This window comes from Ammospiza caudacuta, chromosome 2, assembly GCF_027887145.1.
Source record: "Ammospiza caudacuta isolate bAmmCau1 chromosome 2, bAmmCau1.pri, whole genome shotgun sequence".
Taxonomy (NCBI): domain Eukaryota; kingdom Metazoa; phylum Chordata; class Aves; order Passeriformes; family Passerellidae; genus Ammospiza; species Ammospiza caudacuta.
The window spans coordinates 73110036-73128080 of NC_080594.1; the positions used below are offsets into that span (position 1 = coordinate 73110036).

General features: G+C 35.7%; 1 protein-coding gene across 4 annotated transcripts in view; it reads right to left on the minus strand.

Annotated features, from left to right (window-relative positions):
• The window catches only part of RBM26 (RNA binding motif protein 26), a 47126-nt gene that overhangs the window by 13672 nt on the left and 15409 nt on the right, over positions 1–18045 (minus strand). Inside the window, exons 6-15 of one of the 4 annotated variants that reach the window (XM_058824675.1) lie at positions 17390–17650; positions 15019–15258; positions 13437–13529; positions 12866–13006; positions 11734–11845; positions 10773–10932; positions 9222–9386; positions 5660–5791; positions 4601–4672; positions 1333–1461 (exon numbers count right to left, since the gene is read on the minus strand). In XM_058824675.1, coding sequence (XP_058680658.1) covers positions 1333–1461; positions 4601–4672; positions 5660–5791; positions 9222–9386; positions 10773–10932; positions 11734–11845; positions 12866–13006; positions 13437–13529; positions 15019–15258; positions 17390–17650 — 1505 coding nt within the window. Of the gene's footprint in view, positions 1–1332; positions 1462–4600; positions 4673–5659; positions 5792–9221; positions 9387–10772; positions 10933–11733; positions 11846–12865; positions 13007–13361; positions 13530–15018; positions 15259–17389; positions 17651–18045 lie in introns of all 4 variants that reach the window. The other 3 variants (XM_058824674.1, XM_058824673.1, XM_058824676.1) reach the window with 3 other exon arrangements.

The following is an 18045-nucleotide window of genomic DNA, read 5'->3' on the forward strand; positions in this document are numbered from 1 at the left end:
TTGTAAATCCACAGCAGGCATAGAAAAAGAAATAGCAGTCAAATTTCTGTATGTCTTCCCAAATACTGACAAATTCTGCTGCATGAAATGTTAGTTTTTCAATACAGTGTGCAATCATTTTTCTGAAGGGAAAGGTAAGGTAAGATAATGGGATGAATGTGAAAAAAGCTAGGGAGACAGGAGGAAAAGAAGGGAGTCAGTCCCACAAAATAATGTTTTTCCACAAGTATTGCTATATTGTAATAGAAATCTCTGAAGGCAGGAAGGAGCACAAGATCACATGAAAAAGGAGCCAATCACTTAGGCACAACTTCATTGTCTTCTCTCAAAAAACCCTCTACAACTGTTATGATGAGTCAACAATTTTATTACAAGTTTTTTGCCATTTTACAGGCATTTAGCATCTTAACTTGAAAGGTAAAGGCCCTAATTCTAAAAACATGTGTTAGGGGACAAACATTAAATGAAATCTCAAAATCAGAACTGCTTTCTATAAATTCTGGACCAGTGGCAAAATTGTGCAGCTACAAACTGCTAGTTCAAATGACATTAGACATAAATTACAGAAATTTAGTGGTACTTGACCAAAATCTTTAACAATTATACTGATTTCAACACTTACATTTGGATGTAACCTTAGTACTGTAATGCGTAATTTGTGGTTAAAAAACAGTAAGGCAAACAATGTCCTGTATTCAGTTTCTCCAAATGATAAGAATAAACCTGAAGAAGGAGCTTTGCTGTGCTCTCCTGAAAATTATAAGCAAGCTAAACTATAACTAAGTGACTTATTAAGTCCAAATACATTTTTATTGCATTTCTCTTCTAACATATGCAAAAAAGAGAAAGCCTAGCACTATGTAAAAATAAAAGTGGGTGCAGAAGAACTATAGCTTAGAAACAACAAAATGCAGTCATAAATTCTCAGTTCTCTTGAAGAAACCATTTTGGTCACACGTACAAAATGCACTGAGAATAGAGGCCAGTTCCAGAATAGTTTAAGAGAGAAGAACAGTGACTAAACTATACTCCCTTTCACTCACAACAGACAATTCATACCTCAACGTGTAGATTCTGATTCCAGGAAAAAGTGTTTCACATTTTGAATTTCTACAGTTTTAAACCTGCTTACACTGCCTGAACATACACTGAAAAATAACAAAACAATGCTGAATTTTCTTGTAATAAGTGGGGGGGAAAAAAACATTATAGTGAATTCAATCTTGCGACAAGTTTCATCTACGTTCTTGTGATGAATATACATAGTGCTCTATCTCTAGGCCACAAGTTCCCAACCTAGGTCCATTTTAGAAAGAAGCATATTTAATTTACCTGTTTTTTCTTCTGTGCTTCATTAGAGTCTAGCACGGAAGTGGAAACAACAGGCAAAGATTTCTGTGCTGCCTTCAAAGCAGCAGGGTTGTACACAGTTTTTGTCAAGCCAGTAGAAGTAGATAAAACCTATAGGAGGAAATCATTTTATTTTTTTGCCAGTGAATTTCAATCTTTTAAAAAACCCGCATGAGTGCTTAAAAATATATAAGCGTATTTTCTTTTGTCTCCTTTAATGATATGGAATCTAAAAATTTGGTGTAGCTATTATATTTGGAGTTGTTGAAGTTAAACAATTTCTGAAGAGGCAGCACTACATCAGGTATGTAAGCTATCAACACCAGCTTATAAATCCTCTCCACTGAGATTTCGTATGCACTTCCAAGTTTCAAATACATAAATATTTATGTATTTGAGCATAACTAAGGAAACAGAAGATTGAGATTTTTGCAAGAGTAACTGTTGTTTTTGTGTTTTGAAGTCTAAAATACAGTATTTCATGGCTGCATGAACTTTCCAAGAAAAGTTCAACATAATTTTAGAGACTAAGGTCCAACATAGAGACAACAGTTTCTTTTCATATACAGTTGGTGCAAAGTAGAGCTTGCACAATCAGCAAGCAGTAACTCAAGAACAAGGAAGTCTTCAACATTATACAGCACAGGAAGAGATTCCTATGTCTCTCTGTTCTCTTTCCTACATTTGTAATGAGGTATGAAATTTCTTCATGACTTACTGAGAACACTGAGAACTGCTTTATTATCTCCCTAAAACATACTATGCACTTCTCCACAATATCTGAAGATTTGAACTGCTTTCTGAGCCTGTTCCTTAAAGAGTTTTTTTGGCATGCTACTATTGAAAAATACACAGCTAAGTCGCTGAGATAATGTAGGTATGATCTTGTCCACCTTGTTAGAAAATAGAAAAATTTCTGTAATCAGTATGGTTTCCAAGAGTTTAAAAATACTTTCTATCTATGTGGAAAATTAAAAGATGCATGCAGATTCTATTAGTCACCATGCACTCATAAAATAGCAAAATACCCACCAACAGGAAGGGGAGAAAAAAAGAGACAGACAAGAAACAGAAAGGAAGAAAAGACCAAGAGCTCAGAAGAATTCACAACAGGAACAGTTCATATAAACCCTCTGCACTTCAGTGTGATATTATATTATTTCTTCCCATAGTAAAGTGTTTTCAAGAGTACACAGTGCATAGAAAACAGCAGCAAAAAGAAACCAACACATGTTATGAGTTACTATAGAAGGTGGTACAAAATGCTCTAAGCAGGCCATTACAAAGATAAAGGATTTTTTTTATAAATCTATTAAAGAACATTTAAGTATGCATATCTGAATCATACAGTTTCTATTACAAAGCAGCTTTAGGACAGGCTACAAGACAAACAAACAGAGGATCAAGCAAAGACAAAAATATTGACAATGTAACATTCCTCTCGGCCTGAACTGTCTTCAGGGTAGAGTGCACCACATCTCCTCGTCTCTTATGTAGGAGATGTAAGGAGAGAAGCTACAGCACCAACACAGACAAGTCAAAAGCAACACTAAGGTCTTCTAAATTGCTTAATACTATTCAAGAGAAGCAATAGTGTGAATAGCGTGCATCTCTTCACAAGTCCACAAATTATAAGTCCCTATACAGATCCTACAAAGTCTCACAATGACTGTTTCAGCACCTTTTCTTCCTGCTCTTTGGGAAGAACAGCCACCTCTCTTCTCATTGCACAGTTCTTGTCAAACTGTGCTCTCCATCAGGAGAGCATCTACATCCATCATCTACAGCATGACATCTCTATTTTTTGACAGATGTCAATCATTTTACTTCTAATAGTTATAAAATACAATGCCTGCAAACTGAGCAAGGTATTTCTTTGTAAAGAGGCAGTAGTAGGTAAAAATAAGTCAAATCAGGTTCTAGAATCCTACTAAAAATGTCAAAGAAAACTGCTGTTTCACAACACATCCAGTGAACAGCCACTCAGCAAAATCACATCTGTACTATAAGACAACAGAACAGAAAAACATTCTAGCATAAAATTTACTCTTTGTAGAAAAGTGTTTCAGGATAACTCAATTCTTACACAATGAGGAAAAGTATTTCCATTCAAGCTGCAAGATGAAGCAGATTTCCTATTTCTAAAGTAAGCATGTACTATGTATGTAAAATGCAGATCAGGAATACTCAGCAAGGTATTTATCTGCAACTAATTTAGAGTACCAAGAGTGGAACTAATCAAAATAACAACAAAATACAGGCAAGAAGCCTTGATCCATGCACTTAGGGGGACTGCTCGACTTGAAATGAATCAAAGACACATTCTCTAATATGACAACTAATATTATCAACTTCAAGTATTGTTGCCTTTCTATGTTAAGTATCACTCTATGTAAGTGAATTTTACCTGTTAGATGCCACTTAATCCATCAACTGCCATACTGAAAAGGGGTGGGAGGGGATGTGTGTGGGGAAATATAGTGGATGCTTCATTTATTTCAGGTCAAGCTAACTCCCAATAGAAATGATAGATACCTACACAGAGGAATCCTGTTACGAGGCAAAACTTTCTATGTTTCTGCGACAAGTTTTCTCAAATCAATGTTAAGAACATTGGGGAAGCCTATCCCCTGAAGTGCTAAATAGATCTGGAATCACGCATTACAAACTTTGCTACTATAGGAAACACATCAACCACTTTGTATTCTGAAAATTGGAAACACTGGCCAAAATACACAGCTCATAACCACAATTCAGATGCACCTTTCCCCCCTTACCTTTGTTCTTTCTATACTGATTAATTTCCACCTTTATCTTTTCACAAGTACTGCAAATTGTAACACCAAATAAAACGGTAAATGTTTACGGCATCATCTTTTAAAGGTCACAGAACACCAGAAACATTTTATAGAAGTGTGTTCTACAGAGTCATATGTAATGTCAAAAATTTATTTATTTTTTAATTTTTTTGTATATTTCTAAACAAGTCAGGATTATGAAACATATCCAATTCTTTGTATGACGGAATAAAAGGAACCTGATAGATTAAACAAAATCCACAAAATAGCGGCTTCTGCCCTTCTTATAATCATTTAGCCATCTGCTGAGTTTTGACTCATTATACTTCCTAATACTAATCCTTCACAAATTGTTTTATTCATAGTTATGAAACAATATTGACACAAGGGGTTTGATAAAAAAAATAATTCTACTGAAAATAAATATGAGAGAATAGGAAACATTTTCTTACCTTTTCAGTTGTTGGAGTAACTGGCTTTGACACAAAACCGAGTCTATCCTTCACAGATAATTTAGTCACATTCTAAGAAAACAAAGCATAATTATAGTTCAAATGTACACTACAAGCACTAGCAATTTAGAAAAATATTTAATAAAATCATAGACTTTTAAGCAACAATAGAGGAAAAATATTCAAATAATTAATAAAATTCATTTTAGATATTTGATTTTTCAGTTAATATACATCTACAATTGATAAGACAAATACAAAGCCAAATTTGGAATCAAAGACTATCCTACATATTTTTTGCATGAAGTTCCAGACATGCTAGCTGGCAGAGGATTATCTGCACAGGCCCTTTTAAATACACTACAGCTCTTGTGTTCTATAATCTGCTATTTGCAGATTACACCTGTATCAAATGCAGAAAGTTGCTTGAATTTGAATTACAAATGTGTTCTGATTTGTGCTGGTCTTCCTTTCCAGAGGTAAAACCAAAGCAGCGGCATAATGCTAATAAGGAAATGTTGCAAATATAATAAAACATTCAAGACTATTTCTAATGGGAGTAACACACCAGATTCTGTCATTATTCACACTGGTACTGTGGTTACATTCTTCCTTTTATTAGGGGAGAGGAACAAATTCTAAAAATTCTTCTAGATACAGAGCTTCATTCTCTAATGGTTTTAGGTCTTTAACAGATAAAATACATATATAAAGAAAAAAATTAGCTTTTAGTTCTTTGGATAGAGATTCACTTTATTTTGAAATCTGACACCAGCAATATAACACAACAATCCTGAAACAGTCTGAAAGTCTTTCAGTTTTTCTTTTTAAACTATATAAAAAGCAACAATACTAAAAAATTAAGTACCAGGCTCAGGTAAAAAAGCCAAATATCATTGCACTGAGGAAAACTTTAACAGGAAAACACCACTAACAATGTAAGCAAAAGCACTTTGAAGTAGATGTGTACTTGCACCACAGAAGTAACTGGTACATTCCTACACTACAGAACCTATTTCAGAAAGAACATGCAACTGAATTCCTCCCTAGGATACAAACCTGAGCGACTTCTGCGTTGGCACCCTGTGCTTCTGCAGGTTCGATATTGCTGGCAGGCACCGGGCCGAGCCGCTCCTTCACCGACTGCTTCACTACAGGCAAAGTGGGCTGCTGCACCAAGGGCTGGATCACCTGCAACACCACCCAGCCCCCAAAAGGCACAGCACAAGATTAACAACAGAAGGCTGCTACACGTGTCATTCAGTCAGTACACAATGAAATTACAATGGAATTTATGTTTACACTTCTTCCCTTCTACCATTCACCTGATGGGATAAACAAGCCCTTCATGAAATTTATTATTTTATACTGAATATCTGTGTAGCGTGAGTGGCAATAACATTCATTCTACACTTACTACTTACAGAAGTTACCAAACAACTGATTTACTTCTATTAATTACATTTACTCAGCCTAACTTAAATTCTACCTGCTAGAACAAAATAAAACACAATAAAGAGGTCTTCTGATACCTCTCACAACTCTTGCACCATCAACTCTTTAGTTATGAAAAAACAGAATACAAACTTGTATCACAAAGATTCTCACTTTTTACAGTGATAGGTCACATTTTTAATCTCCTCTGTTTAACTTGGACAAAATAGAAAAAAAAATATATAGAAACATGCAGTCATGGGACTGAAGAATAAGAAAAGAGAGCAGATAATCTGTGAATCTACAATGGATATACCCTGACAGCTAACACCTTTCCTTTTTTTTTCTTCGACAAAAACATTCAACGGTTAAGACCAAAAAATATGCTTCCAAGTAAGCTTATTGTCATATTTATAGCTCTCAGAAGGTCACCTAATCCATTTCTCTCCACTGCAGGGTAAAGTCAGTTATGCCATTACTGACAGTATCTATCTATCTCGTTCTTACAAATTTCAGATGAAACAGGTCCTGTCACCTCTCTAGGCAGAAGTGCTTCAGTATGCTTTGGCATTAGAAAATGTTTTTTTAATATTTAACCTAAATCTCTTTGTGCTGCCTTTTAGGCCTACAACTTCCTGTTTTATCTGCCTCAGATTTGGAAAGCGTATTATTTTCTGCTTCTTGGCAGAAGCCTTTTATTTGATGATTTATTATAGTTGACTCCCACCATCTTTACCTAAGTACTTCCACCTCTCTGGAAATTCTACAGCAAAGAATTTCCAAAGTAATTCTGCTGATAAAATAGCAATGGTTAAGCAATTGTGCTGGACCAGATACTACAGAAGGGACAATTTAAAAGTCAACTGACTTTACACTTGGTGTCTGATAGACAAAACCTGGTTGGAAGTCATTACAATTACAGGTGAAATTAATTAACCCATAATTAATGTAACAGAAATCTTGACCAAAATATAAGTACTTATAGTATATGAAGAAGTAAAAAGTTTCCATACTACTCAGAGATATGATACCAAATATTAATTTCAACAAAAGAGAAGTAAATATTCATGCTCCTGAAATACTTACAAACAAAAACCACCTGTTTACTGACTCAACAATTTGTTAAAAGTTATACCTTGGAGTAGAAGAACATAGAAGCATTGTACTTAAAACTTTATTTTCCTGTTAAAAGTTTTTCTTGTTACTGTGTGCCTTCTGTTGCTGATAACAGACTTCAAAATGCAGTCTGCTGACATGTGCTAAATGGCTGTTCTGGGTGAGGCAGGAACATCTAATACTGTCCCCAGGACTAAGGGGAATTCATTCTCAAACCAGCAAAGTTAACTTGCTAAAGGTGGTGTGATTGGAAGCTGTTAGTTAACACTACTGAAAATTATGGGACTACTACAAATAAGACCTACATAGATCGAATGCTTGTTTGGGAATATAGAATTAATCCTCCAATAATACTCTGAATAGCATAATCAGCAAATAAGCTGATAGCATAGTCCAAGCTATCCTTTGAGTAAGAGGGAATGTCTATAGGAATGCAAATGACGTACTCCACTGCCCTCTTCTGGCTGAGATGAAAATCAAACTTAGAAAATAAATACCCTTTTTGAGCAGCACTACTTTAGACAAAGTATTAAAGATACTGATAAAATCTAAAGACAATAACTGGGAAGACAGTGAGATAGATGTCATTAAAACCGAATTTTTGAAGATAAAAATCAGGGCATTTCTTACAAAGAAGGAGAGAAAGAAAACTGTTAAAATGCTGTACAGCAGGATTGCCAGGGAAAATCAGGTCACTGATTCTAAATGATGATGACACACACCACCAAGAGGAAGTAGGAATTCTCAACTCAGAGCAGCAACTGAAAGAATCCCCTAACTAAAGTCATTCACATATCAAATCAGCATATATAATTGACTATTTCTTCTACAGAGCCTGTCTTGTATTTTTGAAGTGCAGAATGTGCTGCTCCACACTGATGGCAAATCCAATAGAGCAGGATACACAGACATTTTGAAGGACTTGTTAAACCAGCTGCTAACTGAGAAGACTCAACTCAATAACCCAGAGAGCCATGGCAAACCCAAGGTTCCTCTTCTGCTTGACTACAGCTACTGCTGTACTGCTGACAAGTCTGATTTGGCCTGACACAGCTTACAAATCTACCCTTCACAACAGTAATTGCTGTTTTATTGTTTTTAATGTTGCCAATGCTGCTACGAACACGACAACTTCCAAATGTGTCTCTGCAATTCAATAAAAAAATGTAGATCAGAGTATTTCAGTTGTAAGGGATCTGCAACAATCATGTAGTCCAACTGTCTGGTCAGGGTTGACCAAAAGTTGAGGGTTGACCAGGAGTTAAAGCACATTGTTAACAGTATTGTCCAAATACCTCTTAAAAACAGTGACAGGCTTGGGGCCATCAGTCACCCCTCTAGAAAACTGGTTTCATTGTCTGACCACTCTCTCAGCAAAGAAATGCTTCATGCCCACTCTGGACCTCTTGTGATACACCTCCAATCCATTCCCAGACATTCTATCCCTGGATATCATAGAGATCAGCAACTACCTCCCTACTTAAAAACATCCCTGATCCCTTCCTAGAAAATCAGTCTCTGTAATGCAGTTCTTTTCCACTGTTGTTTGCAAGTCCTTAGAGCTACATGTGTATACACAGAGACACCTATATGTAAACCAAATTGTTCTGTTACTTTGTACAACAATACGCATGCTCAACAGGAAGGGAAAGGGAAAGACCAGAATCTAATGGAAAGAAATGGAGATCATCTTTCATGAAAAGAAATATAACTCTGCTGCCTTTCGTATGCTCACCAAAAAAAATCAAAAAGCCTATATTAATTAAAGCAGAATAGACGTTATTAATCAGAGAGCTTCATCAAATCTTGCTTGACATGATAACAGAGTGGAATACATGGAAAGTCACAGAAGAGCTTTCCTTAAATACCTTCAGTCTCATCTTGCTAATCAGCTGCTGAACGTTGTATATCAGGTCAAAGAATTTACAACTGAAGAGTGACTTTGGAAATTAATTACATGAAGTAGTCATTATTTCAAAAGGACTTAGTTTACTTGATATAAACAGTTTCTTAAAAGTGTTTTGAAGATTCTTTTTTACATAATATGCTAAAACAGACTTAGATCCTCTACCTTCTGTGCAGTAGTCTGGATTTGCGGTGCGCTGCCTTCTCGATGCCAATAAACTTTAATGAAACGATTATTTAATACTGCTTCTGTACTTGATATAGCTTTCTTTGCTTCCTCATGGGTGGCAAACTGAATAAGGGCACCTTCTGGATCACCCTGATATGCAACCTAAGATTTAAAACAGAAGAACAAAACTTACCATACAGAGGATTCTCATTTGTGTCTAAATTATCATTAAATCATTAGCTTTTAGGCTTAGAAGCTCACAATTTACACCCAAATCCCACTATGTGTCATTAGATACTTCCCATTCATGAGTCCATTTGAAAGGCCTGGTGTCAAAATCAACCTCGAGTTTATGCTAACAAACTTAAGGAATAGTTTAAAAAACCTCAAACTAACAAAGTAAAGCAAAACCCCCAGTCAACCAGTAACAGTATTTATGTTTGCAAATATGAGCAGTTGTTTGAAAGACAAAAGGAAACATCAGCAAAATAAATAAAATTACTACGAAAAATGCAGGGGTCAGATAGTAAATGTCATATCTAATATTAGAGCTAGACAGCAAAGTTCATTTTGATTTCCCTCCTTTGAGCATTAACACATCATTTTAGCTTCCAAAGCCAAGATTATACTCTGCAAGAAGAGCACAGCTTGCAATCTCCATATACATATCTGTCTCTCCATACACACCCATGTTTTACTTGCCTTAATGAATAATATTGCTTGCTAACACACCATATTCTTAGGTAAACTACAGAAAAGCTTAAGAAATAATTAATAGCAATTAAGATAGAGTTAAAATCCCTCCAGTGTTCAGACAGGCACAGAGTGTTTATTCTGTACTGTATCAGTACGTACAAAAATATTGCTGCACTTCTTCATTCCAGCCCTCAGTACAAACAGAAAAGGGTTTAGAAAAATGCATAGTAGCACCTGAAACTTGTTGATAATGAAGCACAGTGAAAGGTCACACTGAGTAGCTCAGAGACTGGGTATGCAATACTGACATTACAGCAGCCTGCAATATGTAACATCAGCCTAAGTCAGGCCCTAGTTCTTTCAATGCTTTCCTCTCTCTTCAGTTGCTTATTGGGTGACTCCAATAAATCACAAAGTGATTTTAAGGGACAAACCGTCATTACCATGGAAAGCAATTATGTCACAGGGACTGCCTTCTGGATGAGAAATGCAGGTTTTCTGTATTTACAATTTATCTCTGAATATACAGAGTGTTTATGAGAGCATATCCAAACTTGATAAAATGTGTGAGAAAAACCCATGTGTAATCGATTTTCACTGTTTTAAACAATGTCTCTTAAAAGTCTCATCTCTGAGGAATACATTTGTTCAAAATCTAAAAGATGACTAGAACATTTCATTTCTGCTTCTTTAATGGCAGTATCATTAAAAACAATGAGATCCTGTTTAAGAAACCAGTTAGGAAAATAATTAGGAGTTTCAGGGAACCAGGAAAAAAAATGGCATTCTTCTTTCAGCAAGTACCACTACCTTTACATCAAAACATACTGCTTTCTCTTTGTTGACTCTTACCTGCAAGTTGACTAAGTTTCCAAACTTACTGAAGTGCTCATTAAGTTTGCTGATGTTGTTAAGTTCTGGCGGAACTTTTCTCAATTCAAGTTTTGTATTTTCATTTCCAAACTGCACTTTCTTCTGGAAACCTGGACTATTTGTTCTGTTAAAATTTTGCCTGCAACAAATAAAAAATCAAGCCAGAAATCCATAGCAAACTAGCAAACACAATGTTAAATTGTATATGCTTACACAGAAGTATGTGTGTATGAGACACAAAGATCTGCAGACTTAAAAAATAATGCAATTTTAGAAGAGTGAAGGAGAGTACAGGACACACACCCATACAACTGCTATCTTCCCCACTGATAATCTCAGCATACCTCAGCACATAAATCTGTGAAATAATTCGTATTTATTTGCTCATGTCAGTGTAATTGCTGACTTTTACATTGCTTCTTTCCAAAAACTGCTTCTTAGCTAGTCCATGAAACTTCCCCACTACTGTTTCAAATTTTCAAAATTACTTCAAGGCTTTCCTCACTCCCAGCAATCTCTTAAAACCCCTTCCAACCTTGCACCTTCTGTTTTTTTCTCAGTAACATACCTGGCAACTCAAATCAAAATAGCAGTGATAAAATTCACATTTCACAACTAAAATCAGTCATCTAACAACCATCACAGTGCAGCTTCCCTGTTTCTTTTATCGTGCCAACTTTTGAGGAACAGATCTTAGTATCATCCAAAGAAACTTCATCTATCCGTATACTACCTTTGATAGGAGACAGTCAAATAAATACAGCTCACACTTTAGTATGACTTACTTTAGTACCATCGGTGTACTCAGTTTCATATAATATAAATATAAATTGCTTGTATATATATATAATATACATATATATATATATGTTTCAGATTACAGTAAAGCAGTGAATGAAATTCCAGCTCTAAAGCCAACACTGTGTTAACAGTCACTCACTTGTCAAACCAAGTCTTCTTTGTAGGAACTCCACCATCCCCTGCACCAATTGTTCTTTTCCTGGATTCAGCATCTACCACTATTCTCATACTACTTTTATTAGGAGGTTTTTCTGTAAATAGATGAGAAGATTTTACTTTTTTATAATTTATTTTCTGTGCATTTGATTGTAAAAAAATATTCTGCTCAGACTGAATTTGCACTGAAAAGCACAATTGTTTATTTTGAAATTACTATGATTATTGTTCTGACTGAATCAAACCTTGGTCACAGACTTCTTAACTATCAACAGATGTTGTGACAGATCAAAGTAGCTAATAGCACTCATTTTGTCACAGTAACATCACACATACAGAAAAACAAAAGAGGTGTGACAGAAGGCATCTGCCTCGAGATGACTGTGCTCTGATTCACAATGATTCACAATGTCCCATGCAATACTCTGAGGCTCACAACACTCCAGCTAACACCTCCATTCTACTATTAGATGGCACACACAAAAATGGTCATGATAGGAAATGCACATTACTCCAGGGCAATAGCACCTAGGAGCAAGATTTATGGATGGACTGGGAAAGGAGTCACTTTTGCTGAAGAACAGGAATCACACTGGGGGACTCCTCACTGAAAATACACCAACAGAAACATAGTAAGATTAAATAGAAATACATACAAATGCAAATAAAAACCACATTAAAAATGGTTTTATCCCTTTTCCATTGTTATTTTGTGCGCTGCTGCTTCTTCTCAGGATCACAGGAACTGTGAGGTTAAGATTATTCGTGCATAAAACTGCTGCTACCAGATAAAAATGACTCCCTCCTCTATAAGCAAAAAATCATCCTGAGATTCTACTACAGAAACATTAACATTTTTTCTGTTCAAAGGATACACAAAGTGACCAGTTACTACAGCTAGAGGTAAACTGCAATACTCTAGCAAGAGATTTCATTCTACCTGTAAAAATGCACACACAAAGCAATTACAGACATAGTTCCCTATTTAACTAAACATCTCTTAATTCCAGAAGATTTTAGGAAAATGCTGTATTTTGAAGTATTCTCTGCAAAGTTCCTCAACCTGCATTAATGTAAAAAAATCAGCTAAACTAAGTATAGCTTTGAGAGCATACCTCTGGGTGGTAGATCCATATCACCTGATGTGAGTCCTATCAAATTTGGTCTTTGGGCATGTACTCTATGTCTATACATAGGTCTTGAAGTATTTGTTATACTTGGAGCTTCTGGATTATAGCCATCTGTGTCATACGTTTCTGGTAACAAAGAAATTGTCTAATTAAAATAAATTGCAGTTAAAACCCTTAAGCTTTCAGATATAATATTTAATTTAATTATAATATAAAGTTACAATAAAAGAGTTGTATAACCACTATCATAAAAAACCATCATGCAAAGTCTTCTGCTTTAACACAATGAAAATATTACTCTCCAGTCAAAATTCACACTTTATATGCAAATTTTACTTTACGTCTTGAATTAAGTCTGAAAAGAAGAATGTTAATTTACTGTCACAATCTATACGATACAAACTTATTCTCCCAAACTATGGCATTATAATCTCTATAAAGTACAGTATAATATGAATCAATGTTATTCTATTTAGCAAACCTTGTGGGCAAAGCCTCAGTACTACACCTGCTGTAAAAAGAGAGGGTGGAGCAGGAGGCGGCTGGTGATGAATACCCGTGGTAACAACGGTAGGAACTGAGCTGGTGGCTGAGTTTGGGGGGGCATCCATGCCAGCAGGCTGCAGTGGTGGAAGGGGAGGGGGTGGTCCTGTCAGAAACAAAGGAAAACGCTGCATTCATGTATTATCCACCACACTTTCATTACACTCCCCTTGTAAGGAAACTGATCTGAAATGCTTTTAAGGTTATTTAAGAAAAAAGAGGCTGAGAGGGCACATCTGTAGACTTGATGCTGTACCACAAATTCACATGAAACCACCCCCAACAGCAAATGACTCACAACTTGGATTAGACAGAAAAGCATTTGAATCATTTAACATTTCTCCAAACACTTTCTTTCTACAAGTAAAATTTAATTGCTAGACCAGTATTCATCTTCACCAAATGAAGCATTTTAAAATGCTCAATAAAAGCTGATCAAAGAAACAAATTCTATTTTTGAAGTAAAAAAGGTTTTTTTAATATTACAAAAATATGCCATGATGACAATAACTAACTTGATTGAAATTATTTTTCCAAATACCCAAGAAGAAACCTTCAACTCTAAAGGAACTCTTATTAAAATTGAGGGAGCTTTTTTGTTTGGTTGGTTTGACTTTTTTTAAAACAGGTAATGTGAATCTTTCAAAGCTGAGCAGTTAAGCCTGATGTTCAGTTTAATCATTGACAAGAGTAGGTTTTGGGAAAAGTTATAAAGTGATATATCTGAACTTGTGAACCAGATCTGAAAATAGCATGTAAGGCAGAACTGCCCAAACCAGAGGAAGTCACATTCTATATTAACTGAAATAAATACATTCATTCATATCTTTCTTAAATATATTATCAACAGGAAATTAAAACAGTTTAAGAAACTTCTAAGCAAGATCAAATATCAATTACTCCTGAATAATTTTATGAAGTGGGGCACACCCAAGTTAGGAAAAAAAAGAGAGAAAGGAATAATCACACAAAACTAACATAACAGCTTTTAAACCACACAAGGCAACTGAGCACTAAACTTTAACTACTTTATAAATGACAGCCAGGCTCATAAATTTTCATGTAATTCTTAGTGCTTCACCTGAAGTACTTCCCAGTGAAACAGTAAACAAAGCTGAGACATTTTCTTAGTTACTTTACAAGTTTAGTTTTAACATTTATCTTAAATGGTATTTTCAGGTATAAATTTGATGTGGTCATGAATTATCCTTACTTCTATTACTGTGAATGAAACAGTAAGGATCAGTTGTTTCCAGGATTTTCATTTCTTTGACAGTAGTCAATTTTGGACAACTTCTCCTATAATACTCAAGGAACTGAATTTTGCCATGTCAGGCTTTTGCTTAAATACAATGAAAATATTATTCCATATTAAAGGGTAGTCACATTTAGCATGCAGCATTTTACAATCACCAACTCTGCAACAATTATCATCAGACAGAATAATTTTGAGGTAAGCTATCCCATAGTAGAGCACAGTTCAACTTTACATAATACAGCTGGGATTCTTCAAAACAGCTTTTTGTATTGCATACAATTCAAGTAAGATCCAGGCTTTCTTAAAAAAAACCCTGGGTTTAATCTTTTGTAATTACCTGTTACAGGTGGAAGGCTAGGTGGTAAGGGGCCTGGTGGTGGTACTGGAGGTCTAAGGTTAACAGGAGGAGGACTGAGAATTGGTGGAGGGGGAGGAAGTCCAGGAGGAGGTGGTCCTTCGACAACAGGGGGTTGTGCTGGAAAAGGCAGAATGCCAGGAAGATTCACATCTTCTACCACTACTGGATCGCTTCCGTGATCAAAAGGGCACATGTCTCCTCTCATGCAGAAACCCTTCTCTGAAACATCAAAAAGAACTGATGTTAGTATTCAGCTGTAGCTCAATTCAGGGTAGATACAAGATATTCAATGTGTAATGCGGCAGTTTGTAAATTAAGAGCTCCACATACCAGCAGAAGCTTAAATTAGAAAATGAAGTTGTTTAACTTTATTCTAAACACTCAGCACACACAGACATTGCAGAAACTTGCTAGGACAAAAGCGTTTAATTTGTTGTTAAAGAACTAATTCTGCACAGTATTGCAAAAAATGGTGAAAGCAAAGAATGAACTCTAGATGTCATCACATTAACAAAATCAATTTGTTTCTAAGCAAAAAGTGCACTGAGGACTGAGAAACCCCAATTAAAAGTTAGAAGTTAACATTATGAAATTCCAACATGAGCAAATTCTCTCACTTTTTTCCTCTTTTGCAATTATTTCAGGATACATTATAAACATTTGCCATAGTTTAATGTGGTTACATAAGAGCCAAATTTGTTATTTACAAATAACATATGCATTTGTAAATATTAAATATATATAAATAAAAATGAATACACATTCACTTTTTTTTTACATACAAGTCAAACATAGAAGGAGGTCAGAGGAGGGCCACAAAAACTACCAAAAGCCCGAAGCACCTCTCTTATGAGGAAGGGCTGAGAGTTGGAGCTGTTCAGACTGGAGAAAAGAAGGCTCAGAGCAGTGAATTTAAGTACTCACTGCAGCCTTTATACTTCAAACTTTCTGGTGGGACATGAAGTGATAGGAGAGGGGTCACAGTTTTAAACTAAAAAATGGTGGAGTCAAAGCAAATACAAGAAAAAGAAATTATTATAATGAGAGGGTGGTTAAACAGTGGAAGAGGTTGCCCAGAAAAGCGGCGGATGCCCCATCCCTGGAAACACTCAAGGTGATACTGGAGTGGGCTCTGAGCAACAAGATCTCGTTGAAGATGACCTTGCCTACTGTAGGGATGCCAGACTAGATGACCTTAATAGGGACTTTCTAGCCCAGATTCTTCTATTATCTGTTTAGCAACAGTGTCCACAGAAACAACACCAAAATACCAGTCAGTGCAATACAGGGAAAAGGCTGAAACACCTTCTGGTAAATAGGAAGAAAGAGGAGTGCTCACTTCCTCAAAACATGATGTGGGGAAGCAGTATGTATTACCTCATCTTCAAGAACAGTTATAGAGCACATTAAATTGAAATGTTGAACAAAACCAGAATTTCAGCAGAGGGTAAAGTTTAAAATTTGAAAGTGCAGATAGGAAGAACAGTATGATGGAAACATGTAGCCACTGAAGAGAGAAAACTTGAAAACAAAATGACACATTCACAATTCCACTTGCACCATATTGCTGTGATGTACACTGGCAAAGCTATTCTTTGTCAGTTTAACTCTGCCAACACTTGAAAGCTCAGTTTCCCAGTTTTTTTTACTTAAAAAAAATTCTAATCAGAGTTCTGAATGTAAACTGGTCTAGAACTTAAACTCCTCATTGTGGTATGCAATAAAAGAACAACAAAATCCATCAGAAGGAACTTACAGGAAGATTTCAACTCTCCTGAGTTCACAGGTTGACGGGTTGAGTTTAGTTAAGGCACTGCCAGCTGCAGCAGCCTCTTGTGTGTATTTTGGCACAAGACATTTAAAATGAAAGCTTAAGACAGAGATAAGTGAAAACCTAGCCAGTTTTAAGAAACACCTCCACAGAATGAAATGAGCCTGGGAAGTTTCAGCTCTAGACCTTTCTAGTTAAAAATTGTCTGTTAGTTAGGATAGAATGAAATAGGATGAGACCAGTAAGGTGCCAACCATTGTCAAAACCAGCACACACAGTATTTGGTTGGAACATGACCTAAGACAGAAAACCTGGGTAAAAATGGATTTTTTAATATGCTCTTTTAAATTTATACAAAATAGTCTTAGCAAGGAAAAAAATAGACAAACACTAAAAGAGCAAGCTGTCTGAAGTCAGTAAGAAGTGGTAACATGGTAAAATTTGCAATCAAGAAGTGTGCAATAGAAAAACCGAACTATACTAGAGAAGATAAGAAAAAGAAGGTGAATTACCTCAATCTTTTCAGAAAGGGGACAATCATGGCTGCAAGAGGCAATTAAAAAATTAAAATGTACTTACCATCATAATCTCTACAGCGTTTCTTTGGCAGTGGAGGTCTTCCATAGGAGTTGTGGTCCAGCTGCTCTTCATGGAACTCCGACCAACTTTCAGTAGTGTTATTTCCATGATGAGCAGGAGCAATAACAGTAATAGTACTGCTCAGTGTAGGGACAGGGTAGTGGCCAGATGAAATATTTGTCACAGAAGAAACTGGAGTATAATTGTTCTCTAATGGATCTGTTCTATCCATGTCATATTTTGGCTTTCCTAAATCCCTTTCTGTAAAAAAAAAAAAAAAATAAAAATTTTACTCGATAATTCCTTATCCACCTTTTCACCAGAAGCAGCCACTACTCTCTAAGTATCTTTACTCCACATCAACTTAATACATATACACAATAATTGAAATGTTTTACAGGTTGCCCAAAGTGCCTGTTGAGTCTCCACCCTTGGAGTTATTTATAACTTAGCGGGTCCTAAGCGATCTGCTCCAGTTTATTTGTTTGGATAAAGGGTGTTAGACTACATCACCTTCAGAGGTCTCCACTAACCTCAGCTATTCCACGATTCTACATTCCAAAGGTTTAATCAGAAAAATAATAATCTCTGAAGTACATAGTCAGTCCCTGGGCAATTTTAATAACAGATACATCCACAGTAGAGCAGATATCCTA